We start from the raw sequence: 21,303 nt of genomic DNA, 5'->3' as shown, positions 1-21,303 counted from the left end.
CGTTCTACTATAAGGACACATGCACACGAATGTTCAATGCAGCACTGTTTACAATAGCAAAGACCTGGAACCAACCCAAATGCCCATCGATGATAGACTGGAAAAGGAAATGTGGCACATATACACCATGGAATACTATGCAGCCATAAAACACGATGAGTTCGTGTCCTTTGTAGGGACATGGATGAACCTGGAAACCATCATTCTCAGCAAACTGACACAAGAACAGAAAATCAAACACCGCATGTTCTCACTCATAGGCAGGTGTTGAACAATGAGAACACATGGACACAGGGAGGGAAGCATCGCACACTGGGGTCTGTTGGGGGAAACAGGGGAGGGACAGTGGGGGATAGGGAGGTTGGGGAAGGATAACATGGGGAGAAATGCCAGATACAGGTGATGGGGGGATGGAGGCAGCAAACCACGTTGCCGTGTATGTACCTGTGCAATAATCCTGCATGTTCTGCACATGTATCCCAAAACCTAAAGTGCAATAAAAAATAAAAAACTTAAAAAATTTTGAATTATTGTATGACCTTAAGATTCTTCCATGAAAAGGATTACTCCGAACTTAAAAAGAAAATTTCTTTTAAATAAAATTCTTTCAATGCTCACAGAGAGAGGAAAAAAGTGCCGTTCACTTGCGGCATCGTAAACCAGGCCTGCTGGCAGCCCAGCCACCACGTGTTCTAGGCATGTTCTCTGTGGGTTTCCTGTGTGACTGCATGGAGAGCCAGGCCTGTCTTCACAGGCACTGCTGTCAAAAGTCCTGAGCCAGGCCCTGGCAAAATCAAACGAGAAGGATGACCCCACACAAACAAACGCAGGAGTCACACACATGCTATCATCTCTCCCAGGCAGAACCCTCCAGGCAGAATTAAGTGTTCCACTAAGAAGGTGGGAAGATAGTTGTTACTTTTCTGCTCAAACACTTCTAAGGACCAAGAGAACAAATAGTTGGAAACTTACATTTGATTAGAATTTCTAATTAGAAAACAATTTCTGAAATATTGTACAGCAGTGCCCCTTATCCCCAGCTTCATTTTCTGTGGTTTTGGTTACTTGTGGTCAACTGAAGTCCAAAAAGATTAAACAAGAAATCACAGAAACAACTTGTTAAGTTTTAACTTGTTTGCCATTCTGAGTAGCGTAAGGAGACTGCGTGCCTCCCATGGAGACGTGAATCAGCCCCTCATCCAGCTTCTCTGCCCATTAGTCATTTAGGTCTTGGTTATCAGAGAGCAAGAAGGATGATTACAGTACAACATTTTGAGAGAGACCACATTCACATAATTTTTATTAGTTATTGATTACTGTTAATCTTGTATAGTTCCTTATTAAACTTTACCATAGAACACACGTAGAGAGAAAAAAAAAAAAAAACCATGTGCATATGTACGCAGGGTTCCATTCCACCCACAGTCTCAGGCATCCACTGAGGGTCCTGGGACTCATCCCCCGCAGGTAACGGAGGACTACTGTATGGCATTTTCCGACTTTTTAATAACATGAGACTCCTCGTAATCTATTGTTGTTAAAAAAAAAAGCAGAATACAATGGATTCCCATTTATTGTAAAATGAAATTAGCTAGGCATCATATATATGAAAGATCAAAACGAAATACATGAAGATGTGAACAATGATTGTTCTGGGCCACAGAATCAGGCACAAGCTCGGGAAAGAAGCCAACAAAAGCTCTTCTGCACGATGGAGGGAGAAGCCGCTGAAAACGGCATCTTTCCTTCTTAACACAAGCGAGGCCCGGCTCCCACAGGCAAGGTCTCCTTGCAGCCACAATGCAGAGGAGGGTGCTGGCAGGGCTCTGCGTCCATGTGCACCTCTTTTTCTCTCCACACTCTTCCTGGAGGAAGGAAACGTGTCTTGAAACCAAGTTAACTCAGCAGCAGGTCAGCAGGATCCCATATCTGAGTTCTGTTCATTTTGGTACTTGATATGAAGATTTACGTTATACAGACAGACACGAAACTGATTTCTTCTGGAGATGCAAGTGATGAACTTACCAGGACGACAACTAGTATCTTCTCCACTGGTCATGCTCGTACTGTCTGCTTCCTGCAGTGCAGAGACACGAAAGCCACAGTAAGAATTAAATCCCTCGATACACAAACGAGAACACTGAACATTCCTAAGTATGAACAGAGATGCCGAGCTGCATTTGGAGGACAGAGCTCTCTCCTCTTTACAGTGTGGCCACATGCCATTAAAACTGTGTTCCATAATTATTCCATTAAAGTGGAAGCAATTAATTAAGAGGTTAGTGGAAGGAAACAATGTCAAAGTTGTTCCTCTTCACACCAGCTCCATCCATCTGCGTGATTTCCAGGCGTTTACTACTGCTGACGACTTATGGAAATGGAAATTCACATGCAGATGGCTCGCTGGATGTTCTGCCAAGCACAGAAAAGCTCACGTGCAGCTCTTTCTGTGGCTGGCCCAGGGCTTCCCTTTCCCAGCCGCAGCCTGGGCGGCGACTTTCTGCCTTTCTGACAGACGGGGAATGTTGGGAAGAAAAGACTCAGGGCTGAACCCTCCTACTAGCAGTAAAAAGGGTGACAGTTTTTCACACTTTAAAAATAACACTTTTCTTCCAATGTTCCCTGCTCTGAGTTTTCTTCTGGTGTATGATGGCACAAGGCTTTCACTTGCAGGGACTGGATGGATGGTCTCCACACCTCTCCTCTGGCCCCTCCTGCCCTGGGCAGCCTGAGTCCCTCATGCCCCAAAAGTGTGGGCTCTGGCAGGAGGTGTGAAAAGAGAGGGTTACAGCCAGAGAGTGAGGTTTCTAGATCCCTGTTACCTCTGTCCCCACCCTTGTTACCACAGATGATCACAGGCAGTTTTATAGCAGGCCTCCTACAGAATCACCAGGGAGAAGTGACAATCTGGAAAATCACAGGCAAATTGTAGCTATGGACTGTGGAATTTAACACATCATCTCTTGCCAGCTGGGCTGGGCAACAGCAAGGAATAGGTTAAAGCCTTCTCACTTGCGCAGCCTTTGTTCTGGGGCAGCTGCCTGCTCTGAGCTCTGAGGCCTTTGAAGTGGGCCAGAGAGTTCAGGCCAGGCTCCCCAGGAGCCCCCTACCTGTCCACACACTCAGGCTCCAGAAACTTGACAACCTTTTGGCAGTGACTGAATACTTTGATTATGAGGCATTTTTAGTTTTTTTTACCAACACAAGGAATTTTACCTATTAATTGCCCTGGAAATAGTGACAACTTTCTATTTGAACCACTTTAATATCTCCGAGAAATAACCAGAAGAGGAGTTTAAGGTAGGCAAAACTCAAGAAATGTGCTGTCTCAAATTCAGTCACAGTAATTAAAACCAAAAAGTGGGTTAACTGGTCTGAAAAATACACTCCAGTCCTGATGAGAGCAGCGTGTGCATGTGTGTATCACACACACTTTACACTGGAATCTCTGAAGTTAGATACACACGGGCACCACCGACACCATTTTTGTAAGTGCTTCCACCCGTAAGGCAGAACGCAAATGGAACCCGCCACCCTTGCTTAGGTCTTGCAAAAACCGTTTCCTTTCTCCCCCTCATTCCTAAACTCTGAAATCTGACACTAACTCAGCGTTTCACATCGCAATTTTGCCTTTAACCTGAGAGTCTCCTAGAGCTCTTTTCCGGCCCCAAACCCACATACATTACCATTCTTAGACTTCTGTGTTACTGCTATGATCCTACTGCAACAAAGTAGGGATCTTCTTCAAAGACCTATTTATGAAACTAGGGCACAGCCTGTAAGTGTGTTAGGCTGCAGCTGCTGAGGCCATTACGGTTTTATTGTTTCTAAGTGACCAGAACAGAAGTGGTAAAACATGCTCCTCTAGGCCTTGCACCCGGACTGACAAACATTCTTCAGAATTCCAAACAGGTCCCGAAATTCAAAGCGGTCCTGTGGGCGGTGACAAGGGAACCCTGCACCTGGAGTTCCCGCCCCATAGCCCAACTGTCTCCTCCTTCCTGGAGAGCTGCTTCTCCGACGAGGTGGGCTCTGCAGAGCCTGGGAGAGCTCACTTCACTTCACAGTGACTTCGGAACGAGGTGGGAGAGCCAGGTGCAGAGCTGCTCTCCCGGTCACACACCCTTTACTCAGCAGGGCCAGTGGTGCCCGCCATTCCCCTGTGCCACTGCCCACATCTCCTCCGTGCTCCTTTCTGGGCCAGGAAGAGTGACAAATTCACTTGGTTCCTCAGCATCTTACTTATATTCGCCAATGACATCCTAAAGAAATGTCAGAAAGGAAACTTGTGCTAAAGTGGTACTTACAGATGTGTGTATGGGATTTAAAAGCAAATTACTAGGCATGCTATGGAAAGCCTGGCCAAGAGTCTAGGGAGAGTCTCTGCCACCCCCGCAGCCTTGTGGACCAGCTCAGGGATTCAGGAATCTGCAGGAAGTAAATGTTCAATCAAGACAAGAGGGCGCACACACCAGGGGCCTCCGCCGGCCAAGCCCGCCTCCATCCTGGGACGCGTGCGTCACCCTCAGCAACGCGAACGTGGCAAAGATGAAAATGAGGGATTGAAGCATGGGATGTGAAGGGTGCAGGGGCCGCAGAGCCCAGAGCACAGGGAGTCCTGAGGGAGGCTGGCATATTCCAGGTAGAGAGAGGAGTGTGTCCCTGGGGAGGACTGTGGCCACTCATGCGTCCACACCCAAACAGACACCCAGGCTGCAGAGGCAACCGGGTTGCTTACTACAGTAACCTTTTTCCGAAATGCTTGGAAACAGAAGTGCTTCAGGTTTCAGATTTTTTCAGATTTTGGAATATCTGCATTATACTTACTGAGGTTCAGCAACCCTAATCATATCTGAAATTAAAAAATGCTTCAAGGAGCATTTCCTTTGAGCGTCCTGTTGGGCAGACGTTCTGGACTCTGGAGCATTCTGGATTTCAGACACAGGATGCTCACCCTGTACGGACTTCCTGCTTCCCATCAGTAGCTTACACAATTAGAAGCAGGAAAGAACAAGAAACAAGTGCCCCTGGAGATTCCAGTGGTGCCCGTCCTGGTCCTGCAGGGGACGGCCTTCACTTGCTCCCTCCCACCCTCCCTGCTCGCTGGCCCTTTCTGTCAGCTTCGGTTCTCGGAGCCTCTCTTCTTTGACCAGCTTCTGGACTGCCTCCCTCTCCGGCTCAGTCCTGGTGGGACACTGCCTCTATCTGTCTCTCGCCAGCCCCCCATGTCCTGTCACCCCCAAACCTGTGTCCATCTCAGGGCTGTCTCCTCACCCACACAACCAGAAGCTGCATGCCACTTAGAGATCCCTCGGGCTCAGCTCAGCCTGCCCCAAGGAGCTGCAACCCAGGCAGGATGAGGACACCATGGCAGCATCTGGACTTCTGGCAAGGCCAAGGGTGACTGGGGGGATGCCTGTTACCGGCTGGCTGAGGGATCTGCTGCGGAGGCACACACACACTCCAAGACTGAGATTCCCCCTGTCCCGCAGGGACCCAGGGCTGACAATGACTATCTTCGGTTCTACCTATGGAAAGTCATTCTGCTGTTTTCATTTGCATGAGGAGGAGAAATTTCTGGATGCTGTTCTCTGCTAACAGAATTGGAAGAAGCCTGTTTCCTGTCAATCCAAGGATGGGGGTTCTCCTGGTCTACTTTAAAGACGCTCGTGTGGTCTCTGTCATCACGCTAAAGACAGGAAGAAGCAATATGCACAGCACCTCTCCTGGCACATGACCTGAGGGCCGTGCTCTGGGGCAGCTTAGAGAAGCACATGGCTCCGCTCCTGCCAGGCCGTACCTGCCAGGCCGCACCCGCAGGCTTTGGTGCTGTAAGAACAGCGATATTGAGGGAGAATTGACGTTGCTTTATTTTTAACAGAAAAGACTATTTAACAAAACAGTCTGACATACATGTTAAGAGAAATGTTAGAATTAATGCCAGGAAAAGAAATACTTCATTTTGGAAGTGGCCACCGTGACCTCTGCCCGGATGCTGGCTCTGTGGAGGTGCTGTACCTGCAACTGGTCAGGCCACACTGCGTCAGAGGCAGGAGCCGCCCAGTGGTCCCGTGATCCCCTCTGGGCAGGCCACTGGGAAGAGGCAAAACCAGGGCTTCAGACAAATCAGCCTGTCTGAAGCTATGACAGCAGGAGGAAAGTGAAAGTAGTGAAAAGCCTGAAGCTCTGACCATCCCAGAGGGGTCAGTGCCAAACGGGCCCCATGCCACCTCGCTTCTCGGGTCAGGGCAGGGCTGGGCATGCTCTTGATGCGACATCTGTAAGTGACGGAGTGCTACCTTTCTGTCTCTCTCTGAAGTGTTCCACTTTGAGGTGTCCGTCTGAGGGCTCTGGTCATGGTTTACGCCAATAAACTGCAGTACCGTCTAAGTGAAAAGCAATCTCAAATATCCTTGCAAAAATGGAAGGTCTTTTGCCCTGATCTCTGCTGGATGGTTTAGTTAGTGATGCGTGGAACTGCTCGTGTTGACACTGTAGCATGAGAGGACGGATGTACATGGCCCGTGGGGCCATCAGGAAGCTCCAGATGACGGTGGGTCCACGACTCGCTGGGGTAGAGTTTCTGCAGGTTAAGCTCATTCAAGGAAACATCTCGAGCAAATGTAAATCTAAATTTATGAAGCTCTCTCTCAAAGTCGGCATTTCAAAAATATGCACCGTAAATTCTGATCTACACTGAACAAGACAGTGGACTGGCAACGTCTGCTGATGGAAGGACACAGGACTGAAGAGACGTGTGGCCCTGCAGCCTCCAGCAAACTGCACCCGAGACAGACCCCAAAGGTCAACTGCATTCACACTGAAGACCTGCCGTGCTGTGGGGAATGAGAGCAGCCTGGGAAGTCTCCACACGTTTTCGACATTGCCAAAGTCACAAATACCAGAAATTAAAGGTTGATCTAGATTTTAAGGGATTAAATTATAAATACTAGGTAATTTCAAACTGTATGAAGTTTGGATCTCAAACTATAAGGAATTTGAGCTCAAATACTGATGTGATGTTCTCTATGTATTTAAATTCAACATAATACACACATTAAAACAGATACCTTCAACATGTGTAAAAAACAAAGTGTTGGGGCTCTGTCCAAGCCATGGAAAATACCAGAATGCTACTCCCTGAACACAGCTATTGCCGAAACACCATAACCTGTCGTTTTTTCATGAGAACAATGGACCTTCCACATGTAAATTTTACAAGTACATTCTAGCGAGTAAGTTACAAAAACTGGATCTTGAGCAGAATGAACTGATAGAAAATGAATAAAGTGGCCAGGAGCAGACAGGGCTAGCATCAAGCATGAAAATTATTTGTCTTTATTTCACTAAATGATAAAAGTTAGATACAGCGGTATGTTTATTTACCATAAATAAATATACAACCTTTTTTTGAAACAGAGGAAGGCAGTTATCAGCAAAAGCACAAGGTGAGAGGCAGCGCCATGCAGGTGGCCCAGCAGAGTGACCATCGGCCTTCTTACCTGGTCCCTGGTCTCGCCACGGCTGTCCCTGACCAGAGCGGCTATACCCAGAGCCCGTTCTGTGGGAGCCGGAGCCCTGTCTTCCCCACCTCCCTGTGGGAACACATGGTCAGAGGATTAGCAAGTTCTCAAACGTCTTAACCCAAATGACACATCATGCCAGAGTGTGGCAAGGTCGCACCAGGCCAGCAGTTCTCCTGTACTTAAGTGAGGAGGGCTCATGAAAAAATGCAGATTTAAGGATTGCATCCCCAGGAGTGGAGTCACAGATCTGTGCATTAAACTCTAACCCCAGGAGAATCTGGCATTGGTGGTGAGAGGGCAAACTCTGCAAACACAGAGTTGAGCAGCCCAACCGCTCCTCTTCCCTGGGACCCCACTGGACCCACACAGGCCATGGCGCCCATGACCAAGCCCATTCCTCCGGCGCCCTCGGCGAGGGATCAAGCAGCACTTCTGGGACTTGCAAGCTTCTCCCCATTCTCCACACACACTTTGTGTGCTTTAAAATTTCCGTAACTTCCCAGTTCCTCATTCCTTGTCCTGTTTGTCTCCACGAGAAGCCCTAATAGAAATTCCTGTGATTTTTTAAAGGTATCGTGATAGTCCATGGTGCTCCACAAAGAAGGTTCCAAACAGAGAACGAGCTGTCTCGCGGTGAAGATCCTGTGGTGTTCGTGCCCTAAGTTAAGTGCTAAGTGGGAAAGCAGACTGCGTGGAATAAACGCAGAACGAGATCCACACACAGAAACCTTGGCAGAAGTCCACACTTGTTATCTTTATGTGACAGAATTAAAGGCCACTTACATTTCCTTTTTAATTATTTCCTTTACACTTAATTTTTCTAATATACTTTTATTATAAGAAAAAATAAACCTAAACTCTTGTCAAATAAACAAACACTACCTAAGCAGCCGCTCTTCTGGAGAATCCTAGAAAGGAGGTTACATACTTAGAAAGAGTTCTTAATTATTTAATTAATAAGTGAGTCTTTTCTGAGAAATTTTCCTATCGGGACCAAAATTTAAACCACTGTGTAGAGATCTATCATTTTCTTTTTCTTTTCTTTTCTTTTTTTTTTTTTTTGAGACAGAGTCTTGCTATGTCACCCAAGCTGGGGTGCAGGGGCACGATCTCAGCTCACTGAAACCTCCACCTCCCAGATTCAAGCGATCCTCCTTCCTCAGCCTACTGAGTAGCTCGGATTACAGGCATGCACCACCATGCCCGACTAATTTTTGTATTTTTAGTAGAGACAGGGTTTCACCATGTAGTCCAGGCTGGTCTTGAACTCCTGATCTCAAGTGATCCGCCTGCCTTGGCCTCCCAAAGTGCTGGTATTACAGACATAAGCCACCACACTCAGCCCTATCATTTAAATTCTATTCTTTTCATCCAACTGTATCAGCCTCTTCTTAGAATTCATCTATCAACAAAATATGGGAAGCAGTTAGGGTCTACGCTTGTGGGCGTCTCAAAGCACCCGGCCCTTTCCCACCTGCATGGTGCGAGCCCCAGTGGACTCGGCCAGTGATGCGTCTGTTCTCTTTCATGCAGGCCTTGCAGACGACTGCCTTCAGGTTGTGGAATTTGGTGAGCCGAGATCTCTGCAAACAGACCAGATGCAAATGAGATGTAACGGAAGCTTACGGGACACCCTCCCACGCTGTTCCCAGGCTAGGCGGCGGTGGTAGCTGCACCCTGCTCCCAGGCGTGAACCACAGTACAGTCCTCCTTCAGCATGATCACGTCACAAGAGGTTCTTAGAGAACATATTCTCCCACACCCCCCAGAAAAATAACACCAAGCAGCTTCCGTAGGTGAAACGATCATTTCTAAAGAAGAATCTTTAAGTCCTATTAAGACAATTTAGGTGATTACCACACAATCTTACCTTTAAAAAGTGTTTGCATTTAATAGATCTTAATCTTTCCATTCTTAGTTATTAGAACATTCAGCAGAAAAGCCATGGTCAAAAAAACACAAACAACAACAACAAAACTCAAAAAAATAGCAGATCAAGAAACGGAACATGGAGCATTCAACCTTTCCTTCAAGCTTCCTGTTTTATCACTGAATATTCTATCTTATAAGTTTTTTTTTTAAAAACTAGAACCTATAATCACTTGGAACTTGGTCAAGAAATTGAATAAAGAAAGGAAAAGATCCATGATGGATGATTTGTGGGCTGTGGTCCAATACGGCTACTTGAGCTTTCATTTCTACAGTCTACCTTCCAATACTCATTGGCTTATTAGGAGTGTATTTCTCCTTATTCTGCTTTTGCTCTCTGCAAAATTCAGGCTGCTTCTAAGATCTAAACACTTACAGTCCTCTGCCACTCTGGAATGTGTGTGTATGTGAGAAACAGTGATGGCAACACATTACCAAATGTGTTCTCTCTGCTAAGAAAGCTTGGAGTGCTCTACTCTGACAGACCAGTGTGCTCTCTCACGGATCACACTGCTTTTCACATCCCTGCGGGTATTAAAACACGCTCCAAATGAGCTTGGCTTGATGCCTTATTTGGAAATCTTCCAGGAGTCACGTAGCAACTGTATTTATAAAGCTGGACAGCAGCCAGCGTCCCCAGCTAAACTGGCAGCCTTTGGGGAGTATTTTCAAGGAATAAACCGTAACTACACCTATCAGATGAGTCTGATATCTGTGGAGGCACTTCTGTAGGGAGTGTTAGTTCTTCATTAAAAAAGGGAGAGGGGCTGGTCACGGTGGCTCACGCCTGTAATCCCAGCACTTTGGGAGGCTGAGGGAGGCAGATCACTTGAGCCCAGGAGTTCCCGGGCAACACGGAAAAAACTCATCTCTATTGAAAATACAAAAATTAGCTGGGCATGGTGGTGAGCATCTGCGGTCCCAGCTACTCAGAAGGCTGAGGAGGGAGGATCACTCAAGTGCTGGAGGTGGAAGTTTGCAGTCAGTAGAGATTGCACCATTGCACTCTAGGCTGGACAACACAGCAAGACCCTGTCTCAAAAAAAAAAGTATGTGTACTGTGTGTGTGTAATGGGGAGAAGAGTAAAAAGCACTTCAGAAATTAAAAACGCGTCAGACTGGGTGTGATGCTGCTTGCCCCACCTAAGCGTTAAGTTTGGAAGTCCTGAACCCTATTCAAGAATTTTGGCAGAAGCTACAGGCTAAGCACTCCTAATCTGAAAATCCAAAATCTAAAACTTTTTGAGCACCAACAAGATGCCATAAATGGGAAATTCCACACCTGATCTCGTGACAGATGCAGGCAAAACACTGTGCCATGCACGACGTCACCGAAAGTACAGTATGAAATTACCTTGAGGCTGCACGTATGAGGCGTGTATGAGACACACATGAATTCTGCGTTTACACTTGGGTCTCATCCCTGAGCTATCTCTTGATGTCTGTCCAGCTGACCCTTGAACAACATGGGTTTGAATTGCACAGATCCACTAACATGGGCATTTCCTTTGGCCTCTGCCACACCTGGGGCAGCAAGCCCACCCTCCTCCTCAGCCCACTCAAGGTGGTGGTGATCACCTCCATTTAATGAACAGGAAATATAGTCCTCCCCTTACGACTTTCTTAATCATATTTTCTTTTCTCCAGCTTACTTTACTGTCAGAATACAGTATATAATACACATATAACATAAACGAGGTGCTAATTGACTGTTATGTTATTGGTTAAGGCTTCTGGTCAACAGTAGGCTCTTTGCAGTACAATTTTGGAGGAGTCAAAAATTATATGGAGGCTTTCCACTGCACGAAGGTTTGCAGCCCTTAATCCTGGCATTGTTCAAGGGTCAACTGTATATGCAAACGTTCCAAAAATCCAAAACACTTCTGGTCCTAAGTATTTCAGAGAAGGGGTATTCAGCCTGTATGAGTTATGCTGACACTGAGGCCTAATGCTTCAAATCACGTGTTTCTGGTTTAACGGAATAATGGAATCCTTTACTTGGCAAGCATTAAATTTGAAAAACGCAATAGTCGACCTCATATTATTTGTGTAGCCTGGAACTACAGGGATGTTTCTGGTGAAAGGTAGCCATCTGCAAACTCACATTTTGTTCTAAAAGAACCTCCACAGCGTAACCCTTCTCAGACTGCAGGTACTTCTGATGAAAAAGCTTCCCGTCAAATACATTCCAAGGCATGAAGTCACTCGTCTTCCAGGGGAAGCCACACGCGCTGTTAACTAGAACCAGAGTAGTGAGGCCACGGACGAGAAGGGAGCCCAGCTGCACGGCTCTGGGGTTGATGTAATCGGGCTGTGGAGACCAGAACACACACAACGTCAGACACGAGTCACACATGCAAGAAACAGACACCTGTGTGGATCTCGGCACTGCGAAGTTACTCTGCTCAGAATGGATGCTCGCTCAGTAACTGGACAGCATCACCACGGTGGTATCTGCAAAGCTGAGCTTCACCAGCTCTACTGATTACAGAGGCCTTGGAAGCAACCTCAGCTGACAGAAATGAGGGTGCCTCTTCAGTATGAGTGTGTCTTCATCCATCCACCCATCCGTTCAAACCTCAGACACTTATTCAGCCTGCTCCACACACACAGGCAGTGAGCACGGTGTCTCCTGCCTCCTAGCAACCACTGCGCTGAGAACAGAAATGGTGAAAACTGCCCACTAGGAAAAAGCTCACATGATCATTCACTCTGGGTGCATTCTTTCCTGAACAACTTTCTTCAAAGGCAAAGGGACAAACAGGGAAGCCAAGAGAGTATCATTTTAGATACTATTAAGTTTATGGCATTTAAAAAATCGTAATTGTTGTAAATTATGAGTATTTGGTATTAAAGATCTAATTTTAAATGAATACTTACCATTTAAGAATAAAACGGCTTACGTATCTCACTAGGTTGGTAGGCTGATAATCTTTGCAAATTAAGATCATACCAATATGAAATACTTCTTTTCCCTGTCAAATTCTCCTGGACGTCCGACACTCTGACTGTTCTCAAACAGGGAAGCTGTCCTAAGATGCTACAGAGGGGTTCCTGCATTTAGCGAGAATGCTGCGTGAGATACTCTCTACCTCCTGGCCTATGCTGTCCCCATGCAAAGTGACACTGATATCTAGCAAGTGTCCAAATGAGTCCATAAATGAGGTAAGTGCAACTGAATCCATCACTGTCTGGTTTATCTACAAGCTCAAACTAACCAAGAGCTGTTTTAAATAAATTAGGAGAAAAGTGACAGATATTTTAGCCCCTTTAGAAGTCAAGGCTTCACTTATTAAAATAAAAGAAGCTTGCTAACCATTTTAAGAAATTTATCATGAACTGGGATTAACCGAAAGTTAATCTAAGGTTTAATCAAAACAATTTTTGTTGCGCAGCACGACTTTATCCTAAAATGGTGCTGATGACACTTTCTGTTGTACAAAATTATCCAAAACAACACTCATTTTTACAAAGAGCAACCATTATACAGGTACACAGTGCTGAGTGCATTCTGACTAACAAGATGGGTTAGTGAGATGTCTGCTTCCTACAGAAGCCTTAAGGTGACTGCCATAACCAGGACTGAATTTCATCAAATCTTTTTTAGCATCCATTATATGCTTTTTCTTATTTATTGTTCTTTACAATGGTTTTCAAATATTAAATCGACCCTGCATTCCAAAAATAACCCCAACTTGGTCACCATGTAGTATTACTTCTGTATATTGCTGGATTTGATTCGCTGATATTTTGTTTGGCAGCTTTGAATTTATCTTCATGAAACAAAATGGCCTAAATTTCTATTTCTTGTGATGTCTTTGTCAGATTTTTGTATCAGGATTTTGCTGGACTTATAAAAACAGTTAGAAAGCCTTCTTTCTTGTTCTGCTCTCTAGAACGAGTATAGCACAGATGCTGTTTCCTCCCTGGGTGTCTGGAAAAGCTCACAGGGAAGCCCTCTAACCTTGAGGATTCCTAGTGGGAAGAGTTTTTACTTCAGATTCAATGTCTTCAGTAGACACTGAACCATTCAAGTTTTCTATTTCTTCATTCTTCAGTCTTATTAGGTTGTATTTTTCAAGGAATATGCTCATTTTACCTGAACATTTTTTTTCACTGTTACTCTTTATGGCATACATTTTACCTGAAGTTTCAAATGTATTGGTATAAATGTTCTCTCATCTCTTTAGTCTGCCTCGTCTATATGTACAGATGCCCCTTTTTCATGCCATATACTGGCAGTTTGTGCCTTCTCCTTTTCTTGATTAATTTTGTTACAGGTTTATCAGTTTTATTCATCTTTTCAAATAATTAACTTAGAAAAAAAGACTTTTTTTTTAGAGCAGTTTTAGGTCACAGCAAAATTGAGAGGAAGATACGGAGATTCCCCACCTACCCTCTGCTTCTCCACAGATCAATGCCTCCACCCGCCAAAGCCTGGAGGACACACCTGTTATAATCGATGAACCCACACTGACATGTCCCTCAAGGCCACAGCTGACATGAGGGTTCACTCCTGGCGGTGTACCTTCTGTGGGTCTGGACAAATGTGTAATGACCTGGCCCCACCATGCGAGCATCGTACAGAGCGGATGCACTGCCCTGAGACCCTCCTGCCTGGCTGCTCACCCTCCCTCCCCAAGCCCCTGGCAAGCCTTTTCCAGACTTCCTATTGTTGGAAGCAGAGAGTAGGCCGCTTCTTCAGATTGGCTTCCTTCACTTAGTCCCATGCATTTAAGTTTCCTCCATGTCTTTTCACAGCTCGACAGACTTATTTTTAACATTCCATTGTCCAGATGGGCCACTTCATTCATCTAGTCATCCACCGAAGGGCATCTTGGCCGCTTCCAAGTTTTGGTAATTACGAACAGGGCTGCTGAAACCTCTATGTACAGGCTGTGCTGTGGCCACAGCAAGGGGTGCAGCACTGGACTGCACGCTAAGACCTGTTTAGCTTTGTAAGAAGCCGCCTCATGACCATCCCGAGTGGCTGCACCGCTCTGCATCAGGACTCCCGCAAAGGACATAAAAACAAACGAACAGGAGGGGGCGCCACGCCGGTCAAGAGAAGCCAGCACCGGAACGCAGCTCCCACAGAAGGAGACCGAGAGGGCTAGCGGACCTCACGATTCCAAACGAGGTGCCAGGTTGGTTTCCGTGGGACAGGGAAGGAGCCGCAGGGCGAGACCCGCCCAGGGGGTCAAATCAAGTCCGCACCTGAAACGTGCAGCCGGCTGGGAGGATCGGGGGACTTAACCCCCTCGGTGCTCCGTTTCGGACCCTGGGCTTACCTCGTCCCTCCTGCAACCCGCAGTCCACGGGAGCCCTGCCAGGCCTGGGGCGCCGTGGGGAGTCGAAGCAAATCGGAGCAGCAGCTACGCCGGGTTGGGCAAGTTGTCGCAGGGACCTGGGCGGAGTTTGGACTAACGCCAGCAGGACGGACCTTCCCACAGAGGGAGGCAGAGGTGAAAGCGGGGAGACAGACGGACCATAAGGGCTGGGAGGCCCCACCTGCACAGAGCTCAAACTGAAGCCCTTGCTAGAGAGCTTGGCAGCAAATACACCAGTTTGACCCCAACCAGGAAGATCCAGCTGGGGGAGGAGAGACGCCATTGGGAAGGCGGCGCCAATCTCACCTGCAAACAAACCCCAGGGAAGGACCGCCCACCCAGCAACCAGACGGACCCGAGAGAGCCCAGCGGCGCCCTCTACAGGCCAAAAAAGATACAGCTCCAACCTCAACAGAGAAAAACATCCACTCAGAGACTCCTCCTGAAATCACCAACTTCAAAGATTAAAGGGAGATAAATCCACGAAGATGGGAAAATACCAGTGCAAAAAGGATGAAACCAACAAAGAACAGAACCCCTCTTCTCCTCCCAGGGATCACAACTCCTCACCATCAAGGGAACAAAAAAGAGAATGAATCTAACGAATTGACAGAAGTGGGCTTCAGAAGGTGGGTAATACACTTCTCTGAGTTAAAAGACCATGTTCTAACCCAATGCAAAGAAACTAAGAACCCTGAAAAAAGGTTAGACGAAATGCTAACTAGAAATAACCAGCTTAGAGAAGAACATAAATGACTTGATGGAGCTGAAAAACACAGCACAAGAACTTCGTGAAGCATACACAAGTTTCAACAGCGAAATCGATCAAGCAGAAGAAAGGATATCACAGATTGAAGATCAAATCAATGAAATAAAATGAGAAGGCAAGATTAGAGAAAAAAGAGTGAAAAGAAATTAACAAAGCCTCCAAGAACTATGGGATTATGTGAAAAAACCTAATCTATGCTTGATCAGCATACCTGAATGTGACGGAGAGAATGAATCCAAGTTGGAAAACACTCAAGATATTATCCAAGAGAACTTCCCCAACCTAACGAGGCAGGCCAACATTCAAATCCAGGAAATACAGAGAATACCAAAAAGATATTCCTTAAGAAGAGCAACCAAAAGGCACATAATCATCAGATTCACCAGGGTTGAAATGAAGGAAAAAATCCTAAGGGCAGCCAGAGAGAAAGGTCAAGTCACTCACAAAGGAAAGACCATCAGACTCACAGCAGATCTCTCAGCAGAAACCCTACAAACCAGAAGAGAGTGGGGGCCAATATTCAACATCCTTAAAGAAAAGAACTTTCAACCCAGAATTTCATATCCAGCCAAACTAAGCTTCGCAAGTGAAGGAGAAATAAAATCTTTTACGGACAAGCAATTGATGAAATATTTCATCACTACAAGACCTGCCTTACAGGAACTACTGAAAGAAGTAATCAACAGGGAAAGGAACAACCAGTTCCAGCCACTGCAAAAACATACCGAATGGTAAAGAGTAACAACGCAACGAAGGTGCCACGTCAATTAATGGGCAAAACAAGCAGCCAGTAACAAAATGGCAGGCTCAGATTCAAACATAACAATATTAACACTGAATGTAAATGGCCTAAATGCTCCAATCAAAAGACACAGACTGGCAAACTGGATAAAAAGTCAAGACCCATCGGTGTGCTGTATTCAGGAGACCCATCTCACATGCAAAGACTCACACAGACTCAAAATAAAGGGATGGAAGAAGATTTAACAAGCAAATGGAGAGCAAAAAGAGAGCCGGGGTAGCAATCCTAGTCTCTGATAAAATGGACTTTAAACCAGCAAAGATCAAAAGCGACAAAGAAGGGCATTATATAATGGTAAAAGGATCAATGCAACAAGAAGAGTTAACTATCCTATTTATGCACCCAATGCAAGAGCACCCAGATACATAAAGCCAGTTCTTAAAGACCTACAAAGAAACTTAAGACTCCCACACAATAATAGTGGGAGACTTTAACACTCCACTGACAATACTGGACAGATCAATGAGACAGAAAGCAACAAGGATATCCAGGACTTGAATGAAGATTTGGACCAAGCAGACCTAATAGTCATTTACAGGACACTCCACCCCAAATCCATAGAATATACATTCTTCTCAGCACCACACTGCACTTACTCCAAAACAGACCACATAATTGGAAGTAAATCACTCCTTAGCAAATGCAAAAGAACAGAAATCATAACAAACACTCTCTCAAACCATAGCATGATCAAATTAGAACTCAGGATTAAGAAAAGCACTGAAAACCACATAATCACATGGAAACTGAACAACTTGCTCCTGAATGACGAATGAATAAACAATGAAGGCAGAAATAAAAATGTTCTTTGAAATCAACAAGAATGAAGACACAACGTACTAGATCCTATGGGACACATTTAAAGCAGTGTCCAAAACTGACCACATAATTGGAAGTAAATCACTCCTCAACAAATGCAAAAGAACAGAAATCATAACAAACGCCCTCTCAGACCATAGCACGATCAAATTAGAACTCAGGATTAAGAAAAGCACTGAAAACCGCAAAATCACATGGAAACTGAACAACTTGCTCCTGAATGACAAATGAATAAACAATGAAATGAAAGCAGAAATAAAAATTTTTTAGAAACCAGTGAAAATGAAGACATAATGTACCAGATCCTATGGGACACATTTAAAGCAGTGTCTAGAGGGAAATTTATAGCAATAAATGCCTACATGAGAAACAAGGAAAGATCTAAAATTGACACCCTCTCATCAAAATTGAAAGAGCTAGAGGAGCAAGATCAAAAAAACTCAAAACCTAGCAGAAGACAAGAAATAACTAAGATCAGAGCAGAACTGAAGAAGATAAGAGACACAAAAAACCCTTCAAAAAAATCAATAAATCCAGGAGCTGGTTCTTTGAAAAGATCAACAAAACAGACAGACCGCTAGCTACACTAATAAAAACGAAAAGAGAGAAGAATAGAATAGATGCAATAAAAAACAATAGCTACTCAGGAGGCTGAGGCAGGAGAATTGCCTGAACCCAGGAGGCGGAGGTTGCGGTGAGCCGAGATTGCGCCATTGCACTCCAGCCTGAATAACAAGAGCGAAACTCCGTCTCAAAATAAAATAAAATAAAATAAATAAAAAAATAAAAAACAATAAAGTGGAGATCACCACTGATTCCTCGGAAATACAAACTACCATCGGAGATTACTACAAACAAGTCTATGCACATAAACCAGTAAATCTGGAAGAAATGAATAAATTCCTGGACACTTGCACACTCCCAAGACTAAGCCAAGAAGAAGCTGAAACTTGAATAGACCAATAACAAGGTCTGAAGTTGAGACAGCAATTAATAGCCTACCAACCAAAAAACATCCAGGTCCAGACGGGTTCACAGCTGAATTCCAGCAGACATACAAAGAGGAGCTGGTACCATTCCTGCTGAAACTATTCCAAACAATACAAAAAGAGAGAAACCTCCCTAACTATTTCTATGAGACCAACATCATCCTGATACAAAAATCTGGCAGAGACACAACTAAAAAGAAACTATAGGCCAATATCCATGATGAACATTGATGCAAAAATCTTCAATAAAATAATGACAAACTGAATCCAACAGCACATCAAAAAGCTTATCCACCATGATCAAGTAGGCTTCATACCGGGGATGCAAGGCTGCTTCAACATATGCAAGTCTATAAACGTAATTCACCACATAAACAGAACCAAAGACAAAAAACACATGATCATCTCAATAGATGCAGAGAAGGCCTTTGACAAAATTCAACAGCCCTTTATGCTAAAAACTCTCAATAAACTAAGTATCAATGGAACGTACCTCAAAACAACAAAAGCTATTTACGACAAACCAACAGCCAATATCACACTGAATGGGCAAAAACTGGAAGCATGCCCTCTGAAATGTGGCACTAGACAAGGATGCCCTCTCTCACCACTCCTATTCAATATAGTATTGGAAGTTCTAGCCAGAGAAATTAGGCAAGAAAAAGAAATAAAGGGCATTCACTTAGATAAAGAAGAAGTCGAATTGTCCCTATTTGCAGACGACATGATTGTATATTTAGAAGACCCCATCGTCTCAGCCCAAAACCTCCTTAAGCTGATAAACAACTTCAGCAAAGTCTCAGGATACAAAATCAATGTGCAGAAATCACAAGCATTCCTATACACCAATAATAGACAAGCAGTCAAATCATAAGTGAACTCCCATTTACAATTGCTACAAAGAGAATAAAATACCTAAGAATACAACAAAGGAGGTAAAAGATCTCAAGGAGAACTACAAACCACTGCTCAAGGAAATAAGAGAGGACACAAACAGATGGAAAAACATTCCATGCTCATGGTTAGGAAGAATCAATATTGTGAAAATGGCCATACTGCCCGAAGTAATTTATAGATTCAATGCTATCCCTATCAAGCTACCTATGACCCTCTTCACAGAGGTGGTTTAAGGAAAAAAAACCACCTTAAACTTCATATGGAACCAAGAGAGCCTACATAGCCAAGACAATCCTATGCAAAAAGGGCAAAGCTGGAGACATCACGCTACCTGACTTCAAACTATACTACAAGGGTACAGTCATCAAAACAGCATGGTACTGGTACCAAAACAGAGATATAGGCCAATGGAACAGAACAGAGGCCTCGGAAGCAACGCCACACACCTACAACCATCTGATCTTTGACAAACCTGAAAAAAAAACAAGCAATGGGGAAGGGATTCCCTATTTAATAAATGGTGTTGGGAAAACTGGCTAGCCATATGCAGGAAGCTGAAACTGGACCCCTTCCTTATACCTTATACAAAAATTACCTCCCGATGGATTAAAGATTTAAACGTATGAACTAACACCATAAAAACCCTAGAAGAAAACCTAGGCAAAACCATTCAGAACATAGGCACAGGCAAGGACTTCATGACTAAAACACCAAAAGCAATGGCAACAAAAGCTAAAATAGACAAATAGGACCTAATTAAACTTAAGAGCTTCTGCACAGCAAAAGAAACAATCATTAGAGTAAATCAGTAACCATAAGAATCAGAAAAAATTTTTGCAAGCTACCCATCTGACAAAGGGCTGATATCTACAAAGAACTAAAACAGATTTACAAGAAAAAAACAAACAAACCCATTCAAAAGTGGGCAAAGGATATGAACAGACACTTTTCAAAAGAAGACAAACATGTGGCCGACAAACATATGAAAAAATGCTCATCACTGGTCATTAGAGAAACGCAAATCAAAACTACATTGAGATACCATCTCACGCCAGTTAGAATGGCGATCATTAAAAAATCTGGAGACAACAGATGCTGGAGAGGATGTGGAGAAATAGGAACACTTTTACACTGCTGGTGGGAGTGTAAATTAGTTCAACCATTGTGGAAGACAGTGTGGGGATTCCTCAAAGATCTAGAAATATAAATTTCATTTGATCCAGCAATCCCATTACTGGGTATATACCCAAAGGATTATAAATCATTCTATCATAAAGACACATGTACTGTGGGGATCGCTCCAGCGTTGAGACCACTCGGTGTCCCCGCCATAATGGAGCTTGAGCCCGGACATGTTTCTCACCCCCTGGAAGCAGTCGAGACCAGTGAAAAAGAGATTTAATAGAAGTTTGAGTTTGCAGAAGCCTATTTCTGGTCCACTGACCTAAAAGGCTGGGTGAAGGCTGTGTGGTTTTACTAGGCATTGTTTCTTGAAGTACCTGTTCTGGGCTAGTTTTATGACTTTGTTTACCCTCTATTGATGGGTCCCGTGCTTGTTCCTGTGACTGCTATTTGCAAAGTTAATGGGTCTATCGCCTCTCTGATGACTTGCATAGATCATTAACATTTTAACTATAGGTTTCCTCACCCTGATAATGAGACCCACCTCCATGACCTGATTGTACCCATTGTGTGACTTGATTGTACCCATTGTGTGTTTTCCGCTGCCTAAGCTTGTAGCCGGATGGCTCTCTCTTCCCTTTATTAAGATAATGGCATCTGTTCTGATAATTGAGATGGGACTAAGAATGCTTATGTAAATGAGGAGGGGCAAAGAATGTTCCTGTAAAATGAGGTAGAAAAAGATATATATACTAATTTTGTGTACAATAAAGTTGCTGGTTTTAGGGCCAGCCCTCCAGACTCCAGCTGTCCTGTCTTTTCTTTTTTTCCACGCACTCTCTCTTCCAGGTATTGGGACCCTCTTGCAGGCCAAGAGACCCCGGCAGACGTGCCGCTCTCACCGGCCCCCGACAATGTACATGCATGTTCCCTGTGGTGCTGTTTACGATAGCAAAGACCTGGAACCAACCCAAATACCCATCGATGATAGACTGGACAAAAGAAAATGTGGCACATATACACCATAGAATAGTATGCAGCCATAAAAAATGATGAGTTTGTGTCCTTTGTAGAGATGTTGGTGAACCTAGACACCATCATTCTCAGCAAACTGACACAA

At 44.5% G+C, this 21,303-nt stretch overlaps 1 protein-coding gene across 4 annotated transcripts in view; it reads right to left on the bottom strand.

The window, feature by feature from the left end:
• Positions 1 to 1,555: 1,555 nt before the first annotated feature.
• Positions 1,556 to 21,303, bottom strand: part of FAM120B (family with sequence similarity 120 member B) — a 104,093-nt gene continuing 84,345 nt past the window's right edge. For 2 of the 4 annotated variants that reach the window (XM_064384090.1, XM_064384089.1), the window contains 4 exons: positions 11,560 to 11,766; positions 9,001 to 9,109; positions 7,503 to 7,595; positions 1,556 to 2,077 (listed from right to left, as the gene is read on the bottom strand). In XM_064384090.1, the coding sequence (XP_064240160.1) occupies positions 2,037 to 2,077; positions 7,503 to 7,595; positions 9,001 to 9,109; positions 11,560 to 11,766 (450 nt within the window). In that variant the 3' untranslated portion in view covers positions 1,556 to 2,036. The remainder of the gene's footprint in view (positions 2,078 to 7,502; positions 7,596 to 9,000; positions 9,110 to 11,559; positions 11,767 to 21,303) is intronic. The other 2 variants (XM_021670672.2, XM_021670671.2) reach the window with 2 other exon arrangements.

This window comes from Aotus nancymaae, unplaced genomic scaffold, assembly GCF_030222135.1.
Source record: "Aotus nancymaae isolate 86718 unplaced genomic scaffold, 86718_ANA_hifiasm-v0.15.2.pri h1tg000034l, whole genome shotgun sequence".
Lineage (NCBI taxonomy): Eukaryota > Metazoa > Chordata > Mammalia > Primates > Aotidae > Aotus > Aotus nancymaae.
This window is presented reverse-complemented; position numbering and strand designations above follow the sequence as displayed.